The 26,546-nt window shown below is 45.1% G+C and overlaps 2 protein-coding genes across 2 annotated transcripts in view; one reads left to right on the top strand and one right to left on the bottom strand.

Annotated features, from left to right (window-relative positions):
• LOC119390985 (uncharacterized) overlaps positions 1-13,987 on the top strand; it is a 95,632-nt gene extending 81,645 nt beyond the window's left edge. The window contains exons 9-10 of the mRNA XM_037658690.2: positions 3,545-3,661; positions 13,682-13,987. Coding sequence (XP_037514618.1) covers positions 3,545-3,661; positions 13,682-13,727 — 163 coding nt within the window. The 3' untranslated portion in view covers positions 13,728-13,987. The remainder of the gene's footprint in view (positions 1-3,544; positions 3,662-13,681) is intronic.
• Positions 13,988-15,036: 1,049 nt separating this feature from the next.
• Positions 15,037-26,546, bottom strand: part of LOC119390983 (protein DDI1 homolog 2) — an 87,185-nt gene continuing 75,675 nt past the window's right edge. Inside the window, exon 7 of the mRNA XM_037658689.2 lies at positions 15,037-15,856. Coding sequence (XP_037514617.1) covers positions 15,711-15,856 — 146 coding nt within the window. The 3' untranslated portion in view covers positions 15,037-15,710. The remainder of the gene's footprint in view (positions 15,857-26,546) is intronic.

Genomic DNA, 26,546 nt, shown 5'->3' with positions numbered 1-26,546 from the left:
TACTTTTCGCACCGGAATAAATTGTTCCATGCAATGCTAGACCACGTTCGAAAAATACACCCATAGATTGTCTGCAGTTGCCCCGGACTGATAAAGTGAACAGATCAGGCCATACGAATTTTCGAGATATTCCAAAACGGCCACGTCGTCGGCTGCCTGAAAGTTAGGAACAGTTTTGACGAAATTACTTGCCAAGAGATTAGATGTCAAGTTCAGTGCGAGTATGGTAGCCTCGTGATCAGATATGCCACCAGCTACTTCGCAGCTTTGAACGAAGGGCATCATGTGATCAGACATAAAGATGAGGTCTAGAAGCGTCGCACGGGTCTCAGATTGCCTGGTTGGTTGAGATACAAGTTGGTTTAAATTGTAGCAGAACGCAAGCTCTAAAAGATGCTCGCTACTCGTCACTTCAGTGTTACCTGGGGAATAAGAAAGCCAGTCAATGCCCGGTAAGTTAAAATTGCCGACTAATATAATGTTATCATGGTATCTAAAATTAGATTCCATGTAGGTAGCAAGTTTTACTAACACATCTGCTGGTGAATTTGGTGGCCTGTAAATGCCACCAATATGGTTGTTGGCAAGGTGGAACTTCAAGTAAAGCTGTATTCTCACGACGGACGTGATCGCGGACGGATTAGTCACGTGACACGTGACGTGATTCGGATCTCTCCGCAGCCAGCATTCACACGACAGGGGAGAATTCACGCTAAAAGCGAGGATTTCGGCATTGGTCCCCGAGGATCCCAACTGTGATTTGGGCCTCCGTCGTTTCACGAATCGCTCCGCGCGGACCGAAGCGGGGACGCGGGAACGGCTGACGTATGGTGACGTAGTACGCAGTTTGCAGGCTCGAATCGTGATTTCGTCCGTCGTGTGAATACAGCTTAACTGTGTAATATGTCACCTAGAAAGTCACCGAGATCACTCACACAAACAGAATGATTACCTCATGTTAAGGAAGGAATAACTACTGGTGACATTTGATGTGAATGGACAATAGAAAGTTTAATTTTTTTATAGATTAATGTTTAAGTAAGTGGTGAAGTATTAAATTTCGCTTGTTTAATTGAAAATACAGGATCTTGTTTGGTACAAACATGGTTATACCCCTGACACACGGCCACTCTAAAGTCCTTTAGAAAAGGGGACATCTTCCGGAAAGGCGTTCGAGCGCAGTGACACACGACAAAGGAGTAACTCCCTTCCAGAAACGATCCTTTTCGGAAAGGCAGATCGCGCATCTACTTTTCGGCCAGGAAGGGAGTACTCTCGCACACAGTGTGCAGAATTTATGAATAAAAGAAAACATGTTGCAACACTAAGTTGCCTAGTGACTTTTTTTTTGCGAGCGAAAATGTTTTAATTTTCAGCAGTAGAACGATTTGTCGAGAAGCGAACGTTTATACTTTATAGCTATACATACTCTCAAACGCCTGCACCACGTCACTAGAAAATCGCCATGCCACCATTCTAGTGTTGGCAGTGACTGGCATTTGTTGTGTCGTTGAGATAAGAATGATGGAGTCTGCTGAATCGGCGCCGTCAACCAAAGCCGTGAAAAAACCACGGGTCCAGTGGACGGAAAAGGCGACCTGGGCGCTCATAAAGTCTTGGGAAGATAACTTGGACGCCCTGCGAGGGCAGAAGCACAACGGTGTTGTGTACCAAAGGATCGCCCAGAGCCTCACCGATGCCGGTGTTCCCCGTACACGTGCGCAAGTGCACGCCAAGATTGACAACTTGACACAAACGTTGCTTGCACAAACAGCGCCATTTTTTTCTGCAGCGCTTTTCTGAGGAACCACTTAAAGCAGTTGTCCGGTGCCGTGTGTCATCGGCAAAACTCCTTTCTGCAAATGGTCCCTTTAGGCGACAAAAGGGGTTTACCTCAAAGTACTTTACTATTGCCCGTGTGTCAGGGGTATTACATAGTTACTGCATAAAACGTAATGGCATAAGTGAGCGACATGAGCAATATTTTTTAATATTTTTAAAAAGAAAAACTTCAATGGTCCTGGTGTTGAGCCCTGTGGTACAGCTTGGTTAACATTAGTAGAAGGCAAGAAAGTTTCACACGCATATACTACCTAAAATAATTCTTTAAAAACTTGGAGCAGGGACGGGTATTCTATCTGCTGTAAGTTAAGGAAATAAAATTGTACGATTAATAGTATCAAAGGCTTCAGTAAGATATAATAAAACGGAATCAATGAATTGGTTATTATTAAGTCCTATTAGCAAAGTCATTTAGACAAAGCAAATCTGAGTTAGTGAAACTCCCAGCCTGAAAACTGAACTGGCAAGCCGTAATTGTTTTAATTTTTCCATCTAGCTGCTTAATTCGATCATGAATAAATTTTTAATAATTTTGCTTGTGAGGGGGGGGGGAAGAAACATAATTGGGTGGTAATTCGATATTAACTCTTTATTACTTTTTTGTTTAAACAGTGGACTAAACTTAGGACATGCTAGTAATTGCAGAAATTCACCAGATTTAATTACCAAATTAATTAGTACACTTAAATATTTGCAGGTAGCTTCAGCAACTATTCATCAGTGGCTCACTGAAATATTATCCTATCCAGAGCTTGTGCTACAAAGACTACACACGATAGAGAACAGTTCATGTAGCATAACAGGGTGAAGGTAAAAGGAACGGGTGAAGGTAAAAGCTACAGAACCAAAACTCATGACTGTTAGTGCGAAGAAATAGTACCCTTAAAAAATAATCTTTCCTTCATTCATAGCGAGCGTCTCGTTCTGGCAGACTTGATGCCTTCAGGTAGTATGCGAGGGATTATTGGTCAGCTGCCAGCTCGTAAAACGATCACAGGCTCCGTGACAACAGCAGGCAGAAAAAAAGTGTTCCACACTCACCGCCATGGCTGCGATCGGCGCTGACTAACATTCCTAGGTTTAAATACACATATATACCCCATGAAGTGGACGGGAGGATGACCGCCACCGTAGCTCAGTGGTAGAGCATCGGACATGTTATTCAAAGGTCTCAGGTTCGGTCTCTGCCGGCGACAAGTTATCTTTTCGTCCACTTTACTTTCTTCACATTTATATCCTAATTACTACAAATAACATCCTCTATACTTTCTGTGGCATTATTGGCTGTTCTCATTAATATTGTGTCTAACAACGAAAAATGAGCCCTTAAGGAATAATCTTTCCTTCATACTCGTGATAAGGCAATAAAATGTACACTGAACAGTCTAAATGCATTAACAGTGTGAGTGAGGAAAACCAAAATCAGCCGCAAGCTGCCGTACTACTTGCAGATTTACTCGAATGTGTGGAAGCCCTACCTTCATAGCCTTCGCTCCACTGCAAGATTAGCTGTCCCCGAGTATAGTTGTTGATGTCCCGAATTCTTGACCATGATGATACAGGTTTCAGTAATGACTACTACAAGTATGGCCTTGACAACCAGTCAACATGAATTATCAGTTCTACAAGGCTCTTGGTGTATCATATGCTACCTCTACAACAGCCTTGGTATGCATATTAACGAGTATAATGCTTTTTGCAGCCACAAGCGAACATCCATGGCAGTGGTGTTATGGCAGCCCCCTCTGGCGCAGAAGCTGACTGACCCCACCCAGGAAGCTGAGGAGAGCAGCTCGGACACTGAAGTTAAAAAATCAGGGTGAGGGACTCCACATCACAGATTACTAGGTGAATGCACACTCGAAGTGTGCATGCTAAAAACTCTGGGTGAAGGAGGGTGTGTACATAGAAACTTGTAGATTATATTGAGAATGCTGTATCTGCATGCAGACTGAAAGTAGACTTATCTTATCCAAACACCCGCAGTTGGCTTACTGAAAATAGCTATTTAATATTTCTTCAAGACATGGCGTGTGTATGGAACTATGAATTGGTAAAACCTGTGAGAACCATAGAGGAGCCGGGGGAGTGAAGACTTGCTTTACACCCATACCAGAGTTGTACGTAACGTGTTACAAGTACCGTACTTTCCGGTGTACAAGTCGCACCTTTCTATAAGATGCGCCCCCTACTTTTAACGACTTTCACGAAAAAAAAATGATATACAAGACACACCTCTGTATAAGACGCACTTATGTCAACTCTGTCAACATGATAAAACACCATGACGCACGCAGAGTATGTTCATTACGAAATGCGTAGTCACACATGGCGTTGAATAGCTATAAGCAGCAGTATAAAACTTGTAAATAACGCTGTCCTGAGGCACAAAAAAAATTCACAGCTTATCCACGGGTGAATGATGAAGAACTTGGGCGAAGCTCCTGAAGCAATCATGGTTACACCGTGAAATCTTCAGTGGTTTCGCCCAGCAGTAATCAAAGCGATAGCCCAGTACATCATCAAAGACGTGACAGACACTGTATATATTTATACAAGAAATTTTATTAATCGTAAGTGGTAGCTAGACGTGGCTTCCGTTCCCCTTTCATTATAACGGCTTTATGGTCGGTGAAGTAATGGATCGGTGATGGATCATAGTGGGATGTTTGCAAAGACGTAAGTAGTGGGCAGTTTGCAAAGGATCGGTGATGGGAGATACTGTTCGGGAGATACTGCCGGTTACGCCTTACACCGGACGCGTGACAAGGTTAGACTAAGAGGAGCTTCGCCCCTAAAAAGCAGTATTTATTCCACTGGATTTGGACCTACATCCTCCGACGCACTGTCAAAAGTTCTTCCACCTCGGTTGTTGGCCTCTGAGTAACTCTTTTACGGGGCGTTCTAAAGAGCACATCGTTAGCATTTCCTTTATGGCATTATGAGGCTTGGCGGGAACACACAAACACCGATCGCACCGCACATTTGACAACTACACACACGCATACAAAACGTAAATGGCGACTGGAAGCCGGAAGCTGCGTCTGATGATGATGATGAAACTGTGGCTTTCCCTTTGTATCGGGTGGTCGCAAAAAAAAACTGCGGGACTGGAGTGACATCTCTCGCAGAAACTGATGGTGATGATAACAAAGTGGTACTTTCATTTTTTTAACTGGCATTGTGGGCGCAACAACATTACAATGAAACGTTGTGGTGTCCTTTTTTATTTATTGCCTCAGTTCCGTGGGCTTAGTTATTCGTTTAAGAACAAAAAATTCTAACAGTACAATAGTGCACGTGACCTAAGTGTTCTGTGACGTGACGATGGTGGCTTTCAATGCGGCCGTAATCTCCGTGGTCGCCGCACTGCTTGAACAGCAAGTAGCAGACATCTAAGACCACACCCCTTCATTGTTATAACAAGATTAGAGATCTTTTTACGAATGCTCTTGCACTCAGTTTATCGTACTCACGAATGAAATATCGGCACATTGGTCTCATATAATTGCATGATTTTTTGCATATATAAGACACACCAGCGAAAATATATAGGAAAAAAATGTCTTATACACTGGAAAATATGGTAATTGACTACTTGTAATCAACTACACTTTTTTTGTAATATACAGTCAAACCTCGTTACAACGAACACCACATTAACGAACATTTCAAATTAACGAACTTTTAAGAAATCCCGTGCCGACTGCTTATAGTTTCAATGTAAAAATATTTCACTACTACGAACTTCAGAATAACGAACATTTCAGAATAACGATCGTTATTTAATTCCCGTGTAATCTTAACAACACCTCAGTACTATGAACTTATATCCCGAAATGCGAGGATTCTTAGATTTCAGAATCGGTCATGGCAGTCGGAGCTGTAAGGTAGCAGACGACGCAGCGCGAAGAGCGGACGCCCTCCCGCAAAAACCTGAGATGGCGCGGGAGGAGAAAGACGCGGGCGGAGAACTTTTTTTTCCCCCCTCCGTTGAGGAGGCGACAACGCATCAGGTTTTCTAAAGGCCCAACCGCATGCATTGCACGCAACTTTTGAGCGAAGGCGGCTGCGACAAACGGGCTCCGTCGTGCTGTCGCGACGGGAGCACCCACATGTTCGCGACGAAGTGTCACGGTTGCTAATTTGAAAACTATTGCGTGCGCGCAGGCAAATTACGAAAAAGAATTACAGAGTAGATGAATGACGACATGCCAAATTTATTTATTATTGTCTTGTTTGAGATAAGGATGCCATAAAAGCGTTTCGTGACTTTCTTTTTTCGCAATCTTATGTTTAACCGCGACAATAGTCTGCTGTGATTCCATGGGGCACCCGGAAGCGTACGCTGCCTACGCTATGTCGCACTTTGCAAACTGCGTTATGTTGGGGTTACCTAGTCCACGAGGCGCATCTCGACAACGTTTCCTCTTGCTGTCATAGAACGTTTAAGAAAAGCCGCAGCGCCTCACATCGTTGCTTCGCAGGGAGAAAGGCTACCTCACACGACGACGATGTTGACATTGCAGCAAGCTACCACCAATGCAGCAAGCTACCACCGAAACATCAAAACGAACCGTCGATCAATATTAACGACAAAATACGGCCGCTGCCTCGCTCTCCGCGTGAGATGGTGCTGTAAAGAAGGTAGTCCATAACTTGCATTTCTTGAAGTACGCGCCGATTGGAAGCATCACGAGCAAATTGCAACCGAAGCGAGGGTCAGAGATGCCGCCATTTTGCCGACATCGTCATGCTCACTTCCGGGCGACAAGCGATGTTTTCTGGCTTTCCAGAAACCTGCGACGCGACAAGCGACGGCAATGGATGGCCCTCCGCGGCAGCAAATCCTGTCGGCTGTCGCTCAAAACTCGCGTGCATGCAGTTAGGCCTTAAAGGATTGCAGCGATGACATGTACGATGTCACGGTAGCACCCGAAGGTCGCGACGAGTCCGTGTCGGCCACAGATGCGTTGGACAACTTGAGGAAACTCCGCTTATTCATAGAAAAAAGCGGAACAGCGACCGAAGCGGCGCATAAAAATGCGGACGGTCTAGAATCGTTCGTGACGCACAGTTTGTGCTGCACCTGTCAAAAAACGGTCACGGACTCTTTCAAATAAACGTGCCTTGTCTGACGTTCACGTGTGCATTGTTGTGAGAAACGAGTTCAAGGACGTACCGTTGCAAAGGTAGGACGTTTGCGTTACTGAAATTCTATTGTTATGGTAAATTTTTGGGCTTTCACTATTACGACCTTTCAGAATAACGAACATTTTTCCGCGGTCCCCTGAAGTTTGTTATACCGAGATTTCACTGTAATCAATTACTTTTTCAAAACTAACGCTCTGGGTAATTCAGTCACATTTTCTTGTTACTGATTCATCATCAGCCTGTCTACGCCCACTGCAGGGCAAAGGCCTCTCCCATGTTCTGCCAATCAACCCGGTCCTGTGCTTTCTGTTGCCAGGTTATACCTACAAACTTCTTAATCTCATCTACCCACCTAATTTTCTGTCTCCCTCTCACGCGTTTGCCATCTCTTGGAATCGAGTCAGTTACCCTTAATGACCACCGGTTATCCTGCCGACGTTCTACGTGCCCGGCCCATATCCATTTCTTCTTGTTATTTTCAACTATGATATCCTTAACCCCCGTTTGTTCCCTGACCCACTCTGCTCTCTTCCTGTCTCTTAAGGTTACACCTATCATTTTCCTTTCCATCGCTCGCTGCGTCGTCCTCAATTGGCAAGAAGCCGCTCGCTGCGTCGTCCTCAATCGGCAAGAAGCCGATTAATGAACTAGCTCTGCGAGGGAAAGTACAGGAATTCAGAGTTTCACTTCAGAATAGGTACGCGGCTTTAACCGAGGAAACCGACCTTAGCGTTGACGCAATGAATGATAATCTGACTAGTATCATTAAGGAGTGTGCAGTGGGAGTCGGGGGTACAGTCGTTAGACAGGACACTGGTAAGCTATCCCAAGAGACGAAAAACCTCATTAAGAAACGTCAAGCCATGAAAGCCTCAAATGCAACAGACAAAATAGAGCTGGCGGAGCTTTCGAAGTTGATCAATAGGCGTAAAGTAGCCGACATAAGAAAGTATAATATGGAGAGAATTGAGCATGCTCTAAAGAACGGAAGAAGCCTCAAAGTTACGAAGACAAAACTGTGCATAGGCAAAAATCAGATGTGTGCATTAAGGGACAAGGATGGCAAGGTCACAACCAATATGGATAGAATAGTTGAGGTAGCGGAAGAGTTCTTCAGAGATCTGTACAGCAGCCGAGACAGTCAGGATGATAACGTAAGAAGCAGTAATAGCCCAGAGGAATCTGACATCCCACCAGTATTAACAGGAGAAGTAAAGAAAGCCCTAAAGGGAATGCAAAGAGGCAAAGCCGCTGGTGAGGATCAGGTAACATCAGACCTGTTGAAAGACGGTGGAGAGATTATGTTAGAGAAACTGGCCACCCTGTATACGAAGTGTCTCTCGACAGGGAGGATACCAGAATCTTGGAAGAATGCCAACATCATCTTGATCCATAAGAAAGGGGACGTCAAGGACCTGAAAAATTACAGGCCCATCAGCTTACTGTCCGTTGTCTACAAGCTATTCACAAAAGTAATTGCTAACAGAATTAATACGACATTCGAGTTTAATCAACCAAGGGACCAGGCAGGATTTCGTACAGGCCTCTCAACAATAGACCATATTCATACTATCAATCAGGTGATAGAGAAATGTGCGGAATACAACCAACCCCTATACATAGCCTTCATAGATTACGAGAAGGCATTTGATTCGGTGGAGACATCAGCAGTCATGCAGGCACTGCGTAATCAGGGCATCGACGAAGCCTATATAAACATAATGGAAGAAATCTACAGCGCATCCACAGCCACTATAGTCCTTCATAAAGAAAGCGACAGAATCCCAATAAAGAAGGGCGTACGACAGGGAGACACGATCTCTCCAATGCTATTCACCACGTGTTTACAGGAGGTTTTCAGGGCCCTAGATTGGGAAGAATTAGGGATAAGAGTTAATGGAGAGTATCTCAGTAACCTGCGATTCGCTGATGACATTGCATTGATGAGTAACGCGGGAGACGAATTACAGCTCATGATTACTGAACTGGATACGGAAAGTAGAAGAGTAGGTCTGAAAATTAATATGCATAAAACTAAAGTAATGTGGAACAATCTTGGCAGAGAACAGCGCTTTGCGATAGGTGGCGAGACGCTGGAAGTTGTAAAGGAGTACGTCTACTTAGGACAGGTAGTAACCGCGGAGCCGAACCATGAGAGTGAAATAACTAGAAGAATAAGGATGGGATGGGGCTCATTCGGCAAGCATTATCAAATCATGAATGGTAGTCTACCACTATCTCTCAAGAGGAAGGTATATAACAGCTGCATCTTACCGGTACTTACCTACGGAGCAGAAACCTGGAGACTTACAAAGAGGGTTCAACTTAAATTGTTACTGATTACTGGTAATCAATTACTTTTTTTTTCCGCAATCAAGTCTTCTACGGCAGTACTCCCAAAAAATATGCGACCGCTCTGTAAGGACAACCCATCCTGACAGACGAGGGGATCCCTACAGAGGCTATTTTTTAACCTTTTCCTTGGTCTTACCTGCCATGCCTTACCCGAGCGCCAGCAACAGCAAAGCACTGTGGTGCTACGAGCTGGTGCACAGGGTGTTCCTACGTTATACAGTCGAACACGAATATATCGAACTCGAAGGGTATTGCGAATTAGTTCGATATATGAAAAATTTGATATAAAAAAATACAGGCCCCGAGACCTTACCAGTAGCGGACGATCACCTACAATCGGCGCATTCAAGAATGACAGCTAATTCCCCACACACGATGCAACAGAATGTTTTATTTGCGTGAAAAAAAATCGCTTATCTTGGCCTGCTTCTTCGTCTTTGAAATGAAGTTACACTGGCCTCGATCTTATCAAGGCTGTCCAGGTGCGACAGCCCGGTTCACTCCATGTCGCCGCAAAAACGGCAAATCGAGCCGAACGCTGCCGCCACTTCAGCTGCGGAGTACGCACGTGTAGCCGCCGTCTCGTCCAGACGATCTTCGTCGCCACTTGAGCTGTCGGCCGGAGCATCCTAGGTCCTTGCGACCGCAGCTACAATGTCCTCGTCAGCGAGGCTCGCAACAGCCTGAACATTGCAGTCCGCTTCCTCAAAATCGTCCGCAGATACTTTGGGTGGAACGGCAGCCGGGAAGAGGGACGACAACTCGTTAAACGCATCGTCTATGCATTCATGACTTTCAAGGAGATAATTTACAAATTCGATATAGCCGAAAATTCGATATATGTGGGTTCCATATATCTGTGTTCGACTGTAATACCGCCCTTCCCTCCAGCACATGCATTGAGAGAGTGACAGCAGCTGACCTCTTAACGAGGAAATGTGAGAGTCAGAAAGAACAACTTTGAAAAACAACTCCTGTTGAAATTTAACGTGTAACACTACATCACAGAAGCCACATTAAGCCTCCCAGCCTTCACACAAGCCTCCAGCCTTCTCTCTACCATGCAAGCCACAGTAGTTGGTTGTTGTTTGGGTATACTTGTGTCATTGTGTTACGGCAACAAAATCTTGAAGGAAAGTAATGCAAAAGTAATTGATTACATCTCTGCTCACTTACTTTTCTGGGGCTGTAATTGACCACTTTAATTAATTACATTTTAAAGAAAGTAATTGTACTTGGTTACTTATTTTCTGTAACGCGTACAAGTGTGATTCATACTCCGTGCACTGCATTGGAAGGCATGCACCATTATTGTGGACATTCAGGGACATGGAATATCGTGCTTGTCGGTCGTTTAGAAAATGGCCAGTTTGCCCTGTATAGAATTTCCCGCTGCTATCGCTAGGATCCATGATTATAGAATTTGTCAGTTAGGAAGTAAAGAATGCCACGTCCTTTCTGCAGCATCTGGCCCAAGAGAAGCAGTGAACCTTGGAAAGTGTAAACACACAACCAACAAACATTACAGAACAGGTTAACCAGTTGTAGTAAATACTAGGGGTGTGCGAATATTCGAAATTTCGAATATTTTTCGAATAGTGTTTGCTATTCGATTCGATTTGCACTGGAATTTTACTATTTGAACTATTCGAACTTCCCAAAAACAAGTACAGTCAACGTCTGATTGAAAGTGACCCCTTCAGATTTTCAATATGCTTCACCTCATCACACCCCGGTATTGCGGCAAAGCTGCCTTTCAAGCTCCGTCATGGTCGAACTTTGCCAAGACACAGTCAACGTCCGATTGGAAGTGGTCGCTAGATTTTCAATATGCTTCACCTCATCACAACCCGGTATTGCGGCAAAGCTGCCTTTCAAGCCCCGCTACGGTCGCAAATGTATTAACTCAAGGAACCGCTGGTTCCAACATGGAGATGAAAGATGTGGCAGAGTTGGGGGCTCAATTAATGCTGTTTTGGGCCTGAAATTTGGGCAGAAAGTCTGAAAAATCGGACGCCGAAGCTTTTTAGCATTCAAAATTTCAGATGTTCTTATATATAGACGCCTGCGAGTCAGATTTGGAACTCCGGACTTGAAGGGAGCACACCCTTGTCCGCCACATCAGTTGGGCTTCCACAGAAGTTGATAGAGGAGGAGAGGCTGAGGATATGGCATCTTTGCCTATCACGTGTAAAGTGTTGTCGGCGACACTTTTGTTGCATCAAATCATGTACATAAATAGGATTCGGCCTCTACATTGCCTCATTCTTGATAAGACAACTATGAAACATCATTCCGCCAGTGCTTAATCAACCTAGCGAAAAGAAACACTTTCATGTTGCTATCTCATAAGAATATGCTTAGGAATCCTCTCTAACTTTTTTTTTCTGCAATTTCGCTTCGAAGTATTCGAACAATATTCTAGAAATATTCGAGAAATATTTGAAAAATATTCGATTCGATTCGCACTCACACCTCAATATTTGAATTCGCTTTGCACCCAAAATTTTGCTATTCGCACAGCTCCAGTAAATAGATCACACAGACGCTTGCTTACTTTAGAGAACATGACTGAAAGAATTACACATTCATTTCAAAGCCCCTTAATATCCTTGTTGTTTACCACTTAAAATGTCTGTGGATGTTTCAGTTGTTTTGTTGATGCTTTTTTCTCAATGCCTGGACTGTCAACTCTGTAGAACTGTCGTGCTTTCTGTCATCATCATCACCAGCCCACTGCAGGGCAAAGGCCTCTCCCAAGTTCTGCCAATCAACCCGGCCACGACATGCCCGCCAACTTCTCATCTGCCCACCTAACTTTGTCTCGCACGTTTGCCTTCTCTTGGATGCCAGTTTGTTGACCAGCGGTTATCTTGCCCTGCCCAAGTCAGTTTCTTCATTTCGACTAAGATGTCCTTAACACCCGTTTGTTCCCTGACCCATTCTGCTATCTCCTTGTCCCTTAAGGTTACACCTGTCGTTTTCCTTTCCATTGCTCGCTGCGTCGTCCTCAGTTTGAACCCTCTTTGTGAGCCTTCAGGCTTCTGCTCCGTAGGCCGGTCAGGTGCAGCTGTTCTATACCTTCCTCTTGAGGGATAGTGGTGAAGAATGCTTGCCGAATATGCTCCATCCCATCCTTATTCTTGTAGTCTCATGGTTCGGCTTCGCGGTCACTATCTGTCCTAAATAGACGTGTTCCTTTACCACTTCCAGTGCCTCGTTACATATCGCAAAGCGCTGTTCTCTTCAGAGACTGTTGTAAATTACTTTAGTTTTCTGCATATTAATTTTTGGACCTACTGTTTTGCCTTCCTTGTCCAATTCAGTAATCTTGAGCTGCAATTTGTCCCAAGTTACTTATCAGTGCAATTTTAAAGGAGTTGACTGTTGGGTGTTTGGACATGAAAACCATCGTTAGTAGCGCAACGAGACAGAACAACAGAAAGGAACATTTGCGCTCGTCTGCTCCTTTCTGTGGTCCTGTCTCGCTACTCACGACGGTTTTTATATCATCAGTGCAATGTCATCAGCAGGTCACTAAGATAGCACTCTCCATTAACTCGTATCCCTAACTCTTCCCAATCTAGGGCCCTGAAAACTTCTGGTGAATAGCATTGGGGAGATCGTGTCTTCCTGCCTTACAGCCTTCTTTATTGGAATTTTGTTGCTTTCTTTATAGAGGACTATGGTGGCTATGGAGCCACTGTAGGTTTCTTCCAGTATTTTTACGTATCGTTCGTCAATGCCCTGATTCTGCAGTGCCTGCATGACTGCCAATATCTCGACTGAATCAAACGCCTTCTCGTAATCTATAAGGCTGTATATAGGGGTCGGTTATATTCCACGTATTCCTCTATCGCCTGATTCGAGTGTGAATATGGTGTATTATCGAGTAGCCTGTACAAAATCCTGCTTGGTTTTTTGATTGATTGAATTCTAAGGTGGTTTTAATTCTATTGACTATTATTTTTGTTAATGGCTTGCAGACAACAGACAGTAAGCTGATCGGCCTGTAATTCTTCAAGTCCTGGACGTCCCTTTTCTTATGGATAAGATTGTTAAATAAGGTCACTGTTATGGATTTGGCATCATTTAGCTGTGGACTGCTATTTCATGGGAACCTGTGGCCTTGTCAAGCTCTCTGTGTTGACATCTTTTTCCACTGGTCTGCAGTATCATGTATGTGTTCTGTGCAAATATGCCAATTATTATTACCTTGAAAAAGTTGAATGTGTGTTCAGAGCAATTGTAGACTCCCATCTCTATGTTCCAAAATAAGCTCTGTCTGTCCATAATCCCGTCCTGACAAGTACGACAATCTCTCTTTCAGTAAATCCGAGAGACAAGAACAAGAGGAGACCAGCATGGATCTATGACAGCAGTTCCAGGTGAAAGCGTGTGGCATGCCTTGGTCATGTCTCAGCACTTTGACAAATGCAGCACACCAAGTCTTTTGCGAGCAAGTCGCCACACGTATGCAAGCACCCTTAATTATTGGCGCAAGTTGTTGGAGCCATGACAGAGCATACTGCCAACCTGCTTGGTGCAAGAGCACTCATGTTCACGTGTACCGACTATATATTGCACATAACAAGGCCAAACATTGAATAAAGCTGTTCTAACAAGACTTCTTTATTGCAAATCAGTTCTGCAAAATCCCTTAAGGTGGCAGGATTCCACAGATTGCTTTATGCATAATGCAGTCAACGTCCCATTTCCTGGACTTCCTAGGGACCGCAGTGTCGTCCAAAAAAAACGAATTGACGTTTTTTTACTTTGCTCAAGTGGTCAAAGCACTACAGTTACATCAGAAATTGCTCTCAAGGCCTGCCAGTACACTTATCAGGCATATTGGTGCTGGCACAGGTTCCTGTGAATACGTCTGCTACCTGCAGGGAACCCAGCAGATCTTTCCTAGTTGCGTGCAGCCTAATATTTCATGCAGTTACTGCCGGGGCTCTTGCTGCACCATATGCACGCATTTGCCTTGAGTGCTTGTCGTACTGACTCGGTTCCCGACTGCACCCAACTGACACATCTGTGCAACACACACAGTGCTCTTGCACAAAAAGGCAGCAATGAATGGCAGCATAGTGCATTTGGGTTGTCACCCATTACCAGCATGCAGTACACTTAAAACTGCGCAAGGCCACATGCCCTACCGAGCAGTTGCCTGAATATGCTTACCATAAAGGGGCTTTCAGCAATTAAATTGTATTGGTGCAGTTGCTGCCTGCTGCTATCACACCTCCGTGCATATCCGGTGCTTATCCGCAAAGGCATCGCTGCACTGCACCATGACAGCGGCCCTTCAGATTTTCAGTATGCTTCACCCTATAACACCTGGGCATTGCAGCAAAGCTAACCTTTAGAATCCGCCTCGGCCGCAAACGGATGGACTCGCGAAAGTGCTGGTTCGAGCCTGCAAGATGATCAATGCAGCAGTAGTGGTCGCTTCAACTGGTGCCGTTTCAGACCTGCAACTTGAGCAAAAAGTCTGGAAAATCAGACTTCGAAGCTTCAGTGTCCAATAATTCAGACGTTCTTATACACTGACATTTTGGGACTTGTGGCGGTGCCGCGAAAGTGTGCAAATCTTAAAGGTGTCCGAAAAATCGGGAGTTGACTGTGTAGCCCTGCTTTTCCCCACCCAGGAGCGATTTCCAAGACACAATGAAACGGGTGCACAGACCACAAAAAACTTTTATTGAGTTTCATAATATGGCTTCGCTTGCCTGCAGCAACGTATTTTCCGCATCAAATATGGGACCACAGGCTAGCAGCAGTAACTGCGTGTCAGTCAAGGTAAAAAAATAGGCCAGCACCCACTTCTGTAATGGTGCCAAATAAAGGGATCTGCCGACACTCACTTTTGAGCAGGCTTGGTCTGGAAAGGAGCTGCTACCAAAGCACCCACTGCACTAACAACAAAGCCGTGGAATGTTGGTGGCTAGCCAGGTGATGTCAGTGCCAACACGTTTGGCCACACACATACAAACACCGCTGTGTCTCAAACAAAAAAAAAGGGGGGGGGGATCACAAAAGCAAGTGACTTGGAGTGTCTGGTGAGCTTAGGAGCAACGGTATGCACCATCACTTGCACAAATGATCGGTATAACAGCCATCACGTAGCCTCGTGAAGATGGCTACATGTCAAAGACCACTGGCAACAATTATGCCAGGGTGGCACTTGGGAATTCACCCAAATCTTACTCCATTAGTTTCTTGCACGCATAAGGAAAGGCTTCTGCACACTCCACTTCTGCAATAAGAATCGAGCATCACCGCGGCAAGGCTCTGGTTGTATCACTGCCAGAGACCAACTGTCCGCACAGGGAGTCACTCGGGGAGTGGCCAATCTATGGTCCCTGCAGGCTTTGTGCCAGCAGTGCTGCCAAGGCCTGGTCACTATTCCCACTGGCCTGCCTCAGGGCAGCGACCACCTTGGCCCTCTCAAAGCCCATGGCAACCAGCCGGTCAACCGTGTCGGCTGGAAACTCCTCACCTGCATAAGCACATCGGTCGGTCAGCCATGATGCAATTCGAGTAGGTTGCGTCTGGTCTTATTTTACTTGAAAGGTTGGGTGAAAGGTAGCTGTAAGGGAAGTGAACTAGTGCTGAAAAGTTCAACAAGACCGAGCCATGAAAGGCACAATGCACAAAAAATCTAGTGCGCCAACATTTGAGAGCACACTACTACATAGCGTATAGGAAGAATAACACGTTCAATCTTGCATTTTCTTTCTCACTGTGTCTTAGTCGCTTATTTTTCACGAATGTGCTTCTGGATTGAGTGAAATATTATAAGACTGCATGCCATCCTGCAAATGTAGGCATCCCTCATAGGTCGCCAAGCAGTTGCTTGATGACGGCACTATACACAGACCTTATAAGATTGTCAGTGCACTTAGTTGGGCCAGTTGGTTCTGCATGTCGATGAAGTGGATGCGCTTGAAAGACGAGGACGAAGAAGAGACGGGACACACAGTGCGCAACTTACAACTTGTTTATTGGAAAAAGGGGGTAGCGTCACTTATATACACTTAAGCACGTGACACAGGGCCTGCGCGTTACACGTTACTGAGCACTCAAAAATGCTATCTCTTTCTTAGATAATGTCAATGAAGCTATGCTGACACACGATTCTGCGCATTCTAAAATATATTTTGCTTCAACTACGAGCCTCGCCGATTGATTACGGTTGCGAGATAGGACTGTGCACTGCTCAAATTTCGGGGTGCAGGAGCACAACTGGGCGCTGCCTAAACGAGCGTCTAAGAGAACACAGCAATAATGTCAGGAACGGTAACAACGGTCATCTCGCAACTCACTGCCAAAAGTGCTCCTGCACCCCGAAATTTGAGCAGTGCACAGTCCTATCTCGCAACCGTAATCAATCGGCGAGGCTCGTAGTTGAAGCAAAATATATTTTAGAATGCGCAGAATCGTGTGTCAGCATAGCTTCATTGACATTATCTAAGAAAGAGATAGCATTTTTGAGTGCTCAGTAACGTGTAACGCGCAGGCCCTGTGTCACGTGCTTAAGTGTATATAAGTGACGCTACCCCCTTTTTCCAATAAACAAGTTGTAAGTTGCGCACTGTGCGTCCCGTCTCTTCTTCGTCCTCGTCTTTCAAGCGCATCCACTTCATCGACCTTATAAGAGGCAGTAAAACTGTAGTTAACCTCCGTACCTTTCCTTCATTCCTTCTCTCTTGAGGATGCTTTGCCTTCGAGAGTAGAACGTGACATCATAATCGTGCCCTGTTCAAATCGCCTTGTCATTTGCGAGCCATACTTCGCTCTTGTTGGACACCTCAACTGTACTGTGAGGAATGTCCGTGCACGTGACAACGGCTGTTGTAAACTCTCCTAGGGTGCCTATTGCAAATACAATTGCAAAGTGCCCACTACATGTCCATAAGGCAATACACGCACCTACACAGCTGCACAGTGTGGGTGCTGTGGCTGATGATGATTACATATGGCTGAGCGCTTTGTAACAGGTGGGCCTTTAAATTGCCAGAGCTGCCTGTGCAATTCACATGACGTTACACCAGACGCGATTCTACACTTCTGCTATGCAATATTACATCTGGAAACGAGACTTTTCGCCTACATGATGCCTGTATCGGGCTTTTTTTCCTGAAGCGGTTTGAAGCACTGGTGAGGCTCTGCAACAGAACACCCGACTGCCATGCAGAATGCCTGTTTGATTGCGGCTTGAATCTTGATTTTTATTCTTTGCATCCATAATGATTTTTCATTCCCGGGCAATGCCACCAACGCCAAAATTTCTCTCACACAGGCTCTCTAATGCTATCCTGTTGATACATGCACGAGCGCCAAAGAACAGCACAGTGCAAAGGGAGAGAACGCACAGCACACAGGCTAGCACGAGGAAGGAGAAAGAGAGGAAAAAGCACCATGCCAGAACACACAACAAGACACAATGCACGCTGCTGCCATGCGAAACTGCTGACAGGTGCCACAGACAGCCGCCGGCTGAAATTTCTTTAAAAAGGGCGCGCTTTTTAGCTAGGCACCCTTGAACAGGCCTTTATACGTGGCAGACATCACTGGGGCGTATGATAATGTTAATCAGGAAATCCTATGGGATATACTGAAAGAAGTGGACATAGGCAACGACTGCATACAGCTGTTATAGTGATATACCGAGAAAATATAGTTTGCGTAGAATGGGAAGGAATAAGTAGCAAAGAGAACGGTGATGTTAGCAAGGGGCTGAGACAGGGATGTCCTTTGTCCCCGCTGTTATTCATGCTGTACTACATGGCGAGGGTGGAAAAAGCACTAGAAGGTAGCAACATTAGTTTTAATCTGTCACACAAACAGGCCATCGTGATGACTGAGCAGAAGCGTCCAGGTTTATTTCATGCTGACGATATCGTCTTATTTGCGCACAGACGAGATGATATACAGCGACTGGTGGGTATATGCGGAAGGGAAGGTGAAGCTCTAGAACGAGGATTTAGTGTAACAAAATGTGGATTGATGGTCTTCAATGATCCCTGTGATCAGGCGGTGTCAATACAGGGCTAAGAAATATCGAGGGTAAGTGAATACAAGTACCTCGGAGTATGGGTAAATGAGGGTGATAGATACATGGAGGTACAGGAAAAAAGCCTCGGCAGCAAAGGGAAAGAGAAATGCTGCAATAATGAAGCACAGAGCGTTGTAGGGATACAATAGGTACGAGGTGCTTCAAGGCCTGAGGAACGGTGTAATGGTTCCGGGGCTTACATTTAGAAACTCAGTGGTGTGCACGAGGTCAGAGGTGCAATCAGGACTAGACGTAGATCAAAGGATTCTGGGACGTCGTGTTGGGTGCTCACCAGGGCTGGGCAAAGATACTTTGAAATTGTACCGTGATACGGTACAAGATACTTGCACCAGAAGTATTTGAAATACAGCTACAAGATACTGCTGCATCAAGTGTATCCGATACGATACTTTGCAATTGTATCTTAAGATACTTTGCTACATTCACAAACTTGTCAGTATACCGGGTGATCAAAATTACCCTTGATGCTTTTCTTACAATGCCACCTCTGCAAATAAGTTGTGTGGTCAGGGGGACACACAGTGAGGTGGTAATTTTCGCCGTCACCCGCCCAGTTAAGATGCAACGATGGATTTTGTATTTGCTGCGCTAAGTGGGCATGCTTGTATGGAAAAGTTAGAAGCAGTCGCTTTTCTACACAGATCAAATTGAAAAAATTCTTCTAGCATGTCCATGCTCCCAATTATCCTGCTGCAAAGTTTAATTGAAGTTCGATTGATTAAGCATGCAAGACAGCGAGGATCCGTGCAAAGTTGCACCGTGATGTGACACGCAGTCATTCCTTGACATCGCCCACTGGTAATAAAGGGTAAGCGTCATCTTTGCCTAAATGCCACACGAAACTTCCGCGCCACTTCGGAGCATTGCTTTGCGCCTGTACGTATGCTGCCTTGCGTGTGTAATCATGTGAACCGCAATTAAACTTTGCGGCCGAATATCTAAGCGCACGGACATGTTAGAAGAATTCTGCCAAGTGGAAGTGTGTAGAAACTCTACTGACTCAAACTTTTCAATACAGACATGCATGCCCACTTACTAGTCACAAACAGGTTCATTGTGCAATCTTACATTATTAATTGGGTGGGTGTCAGCGATAATTATCATCCTACTTTGTGTCGTAACTTATTTGGAAAGGTGGCCTTCACGTACCTCCTCGTGGTGAACTTTCAGAAAACCATAATGCTTAATTCTGATCATCTTTATTGTAGCATCAAATGCCTATGCACAAAATTGTTTGCACTGAAAATTTCTGAACTGCAATCAACTTTGTTTCATTTGAACAAAATGTCTGTTAGTATCTCATAAGCTTTCCATTTCTTGCTCAAAGTATAATAGTTTCATTCCAAAACAACTTATTTGGGTTGTTTTAGGTGCTAATCGTTGCAGCTGTTTATACACTGCACTGTCAGTGCTTTCTGCTTGTCGACCAGCTAGAGTTTTTCATCTAATTACAAGCACTTCAATAAGAAGCCTCCGCACGATGGTGCAAATACCAGTGTTTTGTACCTTGTCCGTAAACACATTACCGTACCTGCAACACCGGATCACCGGACAGACGTACAGCAGCAACAACGCTGGTAGCGATATTTTTGACGCATCGTATATACGTAGAGTACATACAACAGCACTGACTTTTCATATTCTAATTATCTGCTGGCATAAAATGCTCGTTAGCGACATAATAACTAACGTGCCATTTTTTAACATTTATTATTCTACGACATAACATGTGCAGCATCGCAGGACACCGTCGCTATTCACACTATTGCCACTTACAGCTTCCATCATATGGTGATTATTAGCAGAAAAAAAAAATTGAGACCTAAAAAAAGGAAAACAAACATATATCCAAGTAAAATAGAAAGGCGGTTACCAAACAATCACATTGAATAAGAAACCCGGCACAGGCGGCACACCTAATAGCTATCACAATTAGGCATGAATTATCCTCAACTTACCTGCCAAGGCTAGACATTAGAAAACTGACTGATTATGGAAAATATCATAAAAGAGCTTCTTGGGACACTCATGAGAAAAACGGTGCATTTGGTATAACAATGCTTCTCAAATCTTCTTCCTAACATCTTCAAGAAGTTCCTAATGATTTCTGTTATAATTCAAACTCAATTTCGCTGTTTTAAGAAGTAGCAAGTACAATTTTTGTTACTCTATACTCCAAGCAACTCCGTATTATTATATGTCAGTCCTCTACATAGCCTTGACATAGCAATAAACTCGAGTGGAATGCAAATAATCAAACGCAGTTACAAGTAAGAATAAAGCCGGGAGCTCACTTGGGCAGCACGTTACAAAAACATATTGCCGTAAACAGACAGTAAAGAATATTCAAAGGAAGGACAGCTAAGAAAGCAGCAATTATTTGAAAAATTATTTGAATAAAGATAGAGGGAAGAAAAAGACACGATACGCCAAGATATGTTCTGTTAGGTAAATGCTTTTATTACACCTAGCATCGGTACCGTTGATGCGATAGCTGTTAGAATCTCATTCGCATATAAGTGAATCTCATAGAACATGTAAGTCAAAATTATATGCACGAGATCCTTCAGATCGCTGATGTGTGAAAGCCGAGACGCAGAGCAACCCCATTCTTGGCTTCTCCAAACATCGTAACGAAGCATTACGCAAGAGAAAATTCAATAACGACTCTACAGCGGCATCAAAATGTATGCGAAAGATGCTGCACGCATTCGAGTACAAGCGTCACAGCAACGTCACTACTAAAAAGAAAAAAAATCATGAGAACAAAGGTCAATACGGCGTAGACGTTCGCGCGCTTGATTTTGTCGAGACGGCGCGAGCGCCACCATGTGACTCTGCTCCACCAATAGGGACGCGGATACCTCGTCGCCTGCCCTCGCTAGAGAACTCTGGCAGAAAGATCAGTGAATGTCACTGCGTTTGATTTATTCAGGTGGCTCAATGGTAGCAGTATCAGCTTGAGAAGCCAAGTTCAGCCAACGTTTATGGTTCCCTTCATCTTGTTTTTGAAGTCATTAGTGTTCCGGAACACTAATGACTTCATAAACAAGATGAAGGGTATCACTGTGGACGCAGACGAAGTACTGGTTTCTTTTGACGTCTGCTCCCTTTTCACAAGCATTCCCGTCGACCTCGCTGTAGAAACTTCCAGACAGTTGCTTCACAAGGACACGACATTGGCAGACCGCATGCCACTAATGACTTCATAAACAAGATGAAGGGTATCACTGTGGACGCAGACGAAGTACTGGTTTCTTTTGACGTCTGCTCCCTTTTCACAAGCATTCCCGTCGACCTCGCTGTAGAAACTTCCAGACAGTTGCTTCACAAGGACACGACATTGGCAGACCGCATGCCACTAATGACTTCATAAACAAGATGAAGGGTATCACTGTGGACGCAGACGAAGTACTGGTTTCTTTTGACGTCTGCTCCCTTTTCACAAGCATTCCCGTCGACCTCGCTGTAGAAACTTCCAGACAGTTGCTTCACAAGGACACGACATTGGCAGACCGCATGCCACTAATGACTTCATAAACAAGATGAAGGGTATCACTGTGGACGCAGACGAAGTACTGGTTTCTTTTGACGTCTGCTCCCTTTTCACAAGCATTCCCGTCGACCTCGCTGTAGAAACTTCCAGACAGTTGCTTCACAAGGACACGACATTGGCAGACCGCATGCCACTAATGACTTCATAAACAAGATGAAGGGTATCACTGTGGACGCAGACGAAGTACTGGTTTCTTTTGACGTCTGCTCCCTTTTCACAAGCATTTCCGTCGACCTCGCTGTAGAAACTTCCAGACAGTTGCTTCACAAGGACACAACATTGGCAGACCGCATGCCACTAATGACTTCATAAACAAGATGAAGGGTATCACTGTGGACGCAGACGAAGTACTGGTTTCTTTTGACGTCTGCTCCCTTTTCACAAGCATTCCCGTCAACCTCGCTGTAGAAACTTCCAGACAGTTGCTTCACAAGGACACGACATTGGCAGACCGCATGCCACTAATGACTTCATAAACAAGATGAAGGGTATCACTGTGGACGCAGACGAAGTACTGGTTTCTTTTGACGTCTGCTCCCTTTTCACAAGCATTCCCGTCGACCTCGCTGTAGAAACTTCCAGACAGTTGCTTCACAAGGACACGACATTGGCAGACCGCATGCCACTAATGACTTCATAAACAAGATGAAGGGTATCACTGTGGACGCAGACGAAGTACTGGTTTCTTTTGACGTCTGCTCCCTTTTCACAAGCATTCCCGTCGACCTCGCTGTAGATACTTCCAGACAGTTGCTTCACAAGGACACGACATTGGCAGACCGCATGCCATTCGACGTCACTGAGCTCTGCACCTTGTTACGATTCTGCCTGTCCAACACTTACTTCTCGTGCAAGGGCGAATTCTACAGGCAAGTTTTCGGTACCGCTATTGGAGCATCCATTTCAGTCACGACCGCAAATGTAACAATGGAAGCAATTGAAAACAAGGCATTGGAATCATTTCAGCCGAGACCCAAGGTCTTTCTGAGATACGTCGACGACTGCTTCTGCGTTATCAAGAAGGACGTGCAACCTTTCCTTGACTGCCTAAATGGCATCGAGCCTTCCATCAAGTTCACAGTGGAAGAAGAGAAAGACTGTTGCCTCCCTTTCTTGGACGCACTTGTAAAGCGTGCTCCCACAGGCCTCGCCTTCGCCGTGTACCGAAAGCCAACTCACTCCGGTAGATACCTTGACTACGAGTCAGTTCATCCGGTAGCCCACAAGCGCTCAGTGGTTCGTTCGTTAGTTCAACGAGCCATTCGCACCTGTTCCGATGCAAGAAGCCTGCAGGAGGAGCTCCAGACCATTGAAAATGACCTCATCAGGAATGGATATCCTAAACATTTTATTAAGAAGGCAACTAAGTTCATCATGCATAACCAGCAGCAAAACAGTCAAGCCATTGATAATACATCGTCAACACGCCAGCGCGCAGCGATTCCGTACATTCAAGGTGTAAGCGAAGCCCTAGCTCGCGTGTTTAGAAAACGTGGTGTCCAGATTGCGCATGTGCCAGCAAGCAAGCTTAAGGGTGACTTGCTAAATGTGAAGGATCTTCTCCCTCGGCAACATTTTCCTGGTGTGGTCTACAAGATCCCATGCGCCGACTGCGAATCGGTGTACAGTGGCGAAAGCGGAAATTTCTGCAAGCGTTTGAAGCAGCACAAGAATGACGTCGCCAAGGGCCACACAGTGACATATGCACTCACAGAGCATTCCGAGAAGACGAGCCACGAGATAAGCTGGGACAACGCGCGCACCATGGCCACGGAGAAGGATTGGACGACGAGGCTCGATGTCGAATCACTAATAACTCAGACAACAAGTAACACAATCAATAGATCATCTGGCACACTAAACCACGTGTACTCCTGGACTTTGCGTCATGCGCTCAACGCTACTTAAGAACCTGCTGCCCTGCCATCATTCCATTGTGAACAAGGGATCCGTACGGACCCCGAAACGTCATTTTGTTTTTTGACATTGGTCAGTGACGTGTTTTTTACCATGGAATGTGAAATAGAGTAGATGGGCAGAGAAAGTGTTCCAGCATTTGTAGAGGAACAGCATTGGCTCACAACGGAGAAAAAGAACTAGGGGACTCACCAGAAAGTAAATGGCTGGCAGTTTAGGCGACATGGCAACAAAGAGCGTTAAGTGAAAAGTAGGGATTTATTGGATAGCTAGCGATCGGAAACTGGCTCAGACTAACTACCGAAAGGGCAAAGGTGAAATCAGGAGAGAGGCAATTCTAAGGGAAGCACTTTACTGTTTGAAGCGAGGTCAGCTTGCGTTAGAATGGGTAGTTATAAAGATAGATTCAGTAAAGAAGAAAAATGTACAAGCACAAGAATGAAGAAACATGTTTACTGCTTGAAGCCTGGCATATCGATAATTGTGGCATGAGCGTAAAGAAGAAATCAAGTGCCTGAACAGTTATCTCTCATGCAGACCACCCCGCATGCCGGATTGATAGGCATTGCCTGTTGCCTGGGCATGTGCTGATAAGTTTGCGTTATCTACCTTCTTTTTTGCCGCTGTGCGCCTTTTCAGTTGTTAGTTGGCGTTTGTGGTGTCTTGACTTCTCTTTTGTGTCCAAGTTTGGACGCCCAGTCTCTCAAGACGAATATGCACCAACTAGCCCAGGTATCCGCTATTCTTTCTTTAAAAAGCAGCCACTTTCTTCTCAAGCTTCCAGAAAGCTGCAGCAGCTACGGGGCTTAAGGCATCCATTCTGCTACTGAGACAGACACTTCTGACATCATGTTTGAAATAAAGGACCAACGCAGCAACAGGTTGCTGAGGAAGGAATGACCACCCGTTCACACAGATCATGTAGTTGCGTGGGCAGAGTAAGGGGAGGCAATGGCAAACGCTATCGGCACACATGCGCCCGTTCTGATACACAACTATGTTTTGGTGGCTCAAGATAATTTCGCGTTTATTTTGGGAAAAATAAGCTGAGCAGAAAGTTATGCATGAATGGAAAGCACAATGTATGAGAATTGAGGTGCGGCAAGCAGTTTTCAAATCCAGCAATGATTAGCCCACTAAATCAAACTAGCCATCTAAAAAATGAACCCATTAAAGCTCAGTGTTTAACCCCTTGAGGTGCAAGAGTGTGCTTAACTGGGCTGGTTGGTACATGATTAAGGCGAGAGCAAACAGCGCTAAACACGGGACGGAGAAGTGTGTCTGTCGTTCTTCTTCTCCGTCCCGTGTTTAGCGCTGGTTGCTCTCGCCTTAACCCCTTGAGGGTTTTCGCCGTACATGTACGGCAGAAGCTTCCTGGTACCAAAGGGTTTTCGTCGTACATGTACGGCATAGCGTTTATTTTAAAAACATGCATCTTTTTCGATCATTTCTCTTGCTTGGCGTGCGCTGCCACACTTCGGGAATACGTGTAATTTTTTTTCATGCGCCGATGTTTGTCCGTTGTATTTCATTTTTGCTTCCCAAAATGGCGCGCCGGCTATCGCTTGCCCATCCGAGCGCGTTCGCGGTGCAGCTGGTTTAAAGTGCGCACCTCTTTCGATCATTTCTCTTGTTTTGTATGAGCTGCCACGCTTCAGGAATACGTGGAATTTTTTTCATGCGCCGACGTCTCTCCGTTGTTGGTTTTTTTTATGCTTCGCAAAATGGCGCGCCACGCTCCGGCTATTGGTTGCGCAACCGAGCGCACCCGCGGCGCGGTTGGTTTCAAACGCGCGCCTTCTTTGATCATTTCTCTTGGTTGGAATGTGCTGCCACGCTTCGGGAATACGTGGAATTTTTTTCATGCGCCGATGTCTCTCCGTCTTTTTTTTTGCTTTCCAAAGAGGCGCGGCAGCTTTCAATTGCGCATCAGAACGCGCGCATGCGGTCCGGCTGGTTTCGGTTTCGTCCTTCGGGTGGTTTTCGCTTCTTGCGCCCGCATAGCTGATGGCTGTTTGGTTTCTAATCTCTCAAAGGGTGACCACTTGTTACTCTCTCGTTTATTGCTCCCGGGGGAGCAATTACATCTGTTTCCGTGCGGCGCTAAATAACACAAGCGAAGCCGCCGTGATTGCGTTTCCTGTTTTGGGGTCTCGGAAAAACTAACTACGTCTTGTTGGCGATAAGACGAATGATTACTGTAGCTTTTTCACTCATTTTGCTTTTCGGACGAGCGCACAACCATAGAGCTTTCTTCAGTGCGCTCACTGACGCAGTTCGGACGCTATGGAAGCGCGCCGGTTACTCTGCTGCCGGTGAGTCGAGCAGCAATTCTTCCGATGCGGACTATTTCCCAAGTGCCGAATAAGATTCTGATTCGTTGGATTTCAGTTTATCAGACGAGGATTTTTTGACGAGTTCAGACTCCGATGACGATCAAGGAGCGACATCTGAAATGCGTGCGCGGCGAGCCGTGCTTCAGACTATCACACGCTGAAAAGATTTTAGTGTTAGAGCACGAACATTTTTAACCGGAAAAGTACTCTGGTGCACTTATTATTGTATGTCTGTGAGCTATGTTTAATACAATGCATAATTTTTATTTATAAAGAACTGTTACGTTTTTTTAGGATTTTG

Source organism: Rhipicephalus sanguineus, chromosome 4, assembly GCF_013339695.2.
Source record: "Rhipicephalus sanguineus isolate Rsan-2018 chromosome 4, BIME_Rsan_1.4, whole genome shotgun sequence".
In the NCBI taxonomy this organism is placed as follows: Eukaryota; Metazoa; Arthropoda; class Arachnida; order Ixodida; family Ixodidae; genus Rhipicephalus; species Rhipicephalus sanguineus.
Note: the sequence above shows the minus strand (reverse complement) of the source record. Positions and strands in the feature narration are given on the sequence as shown.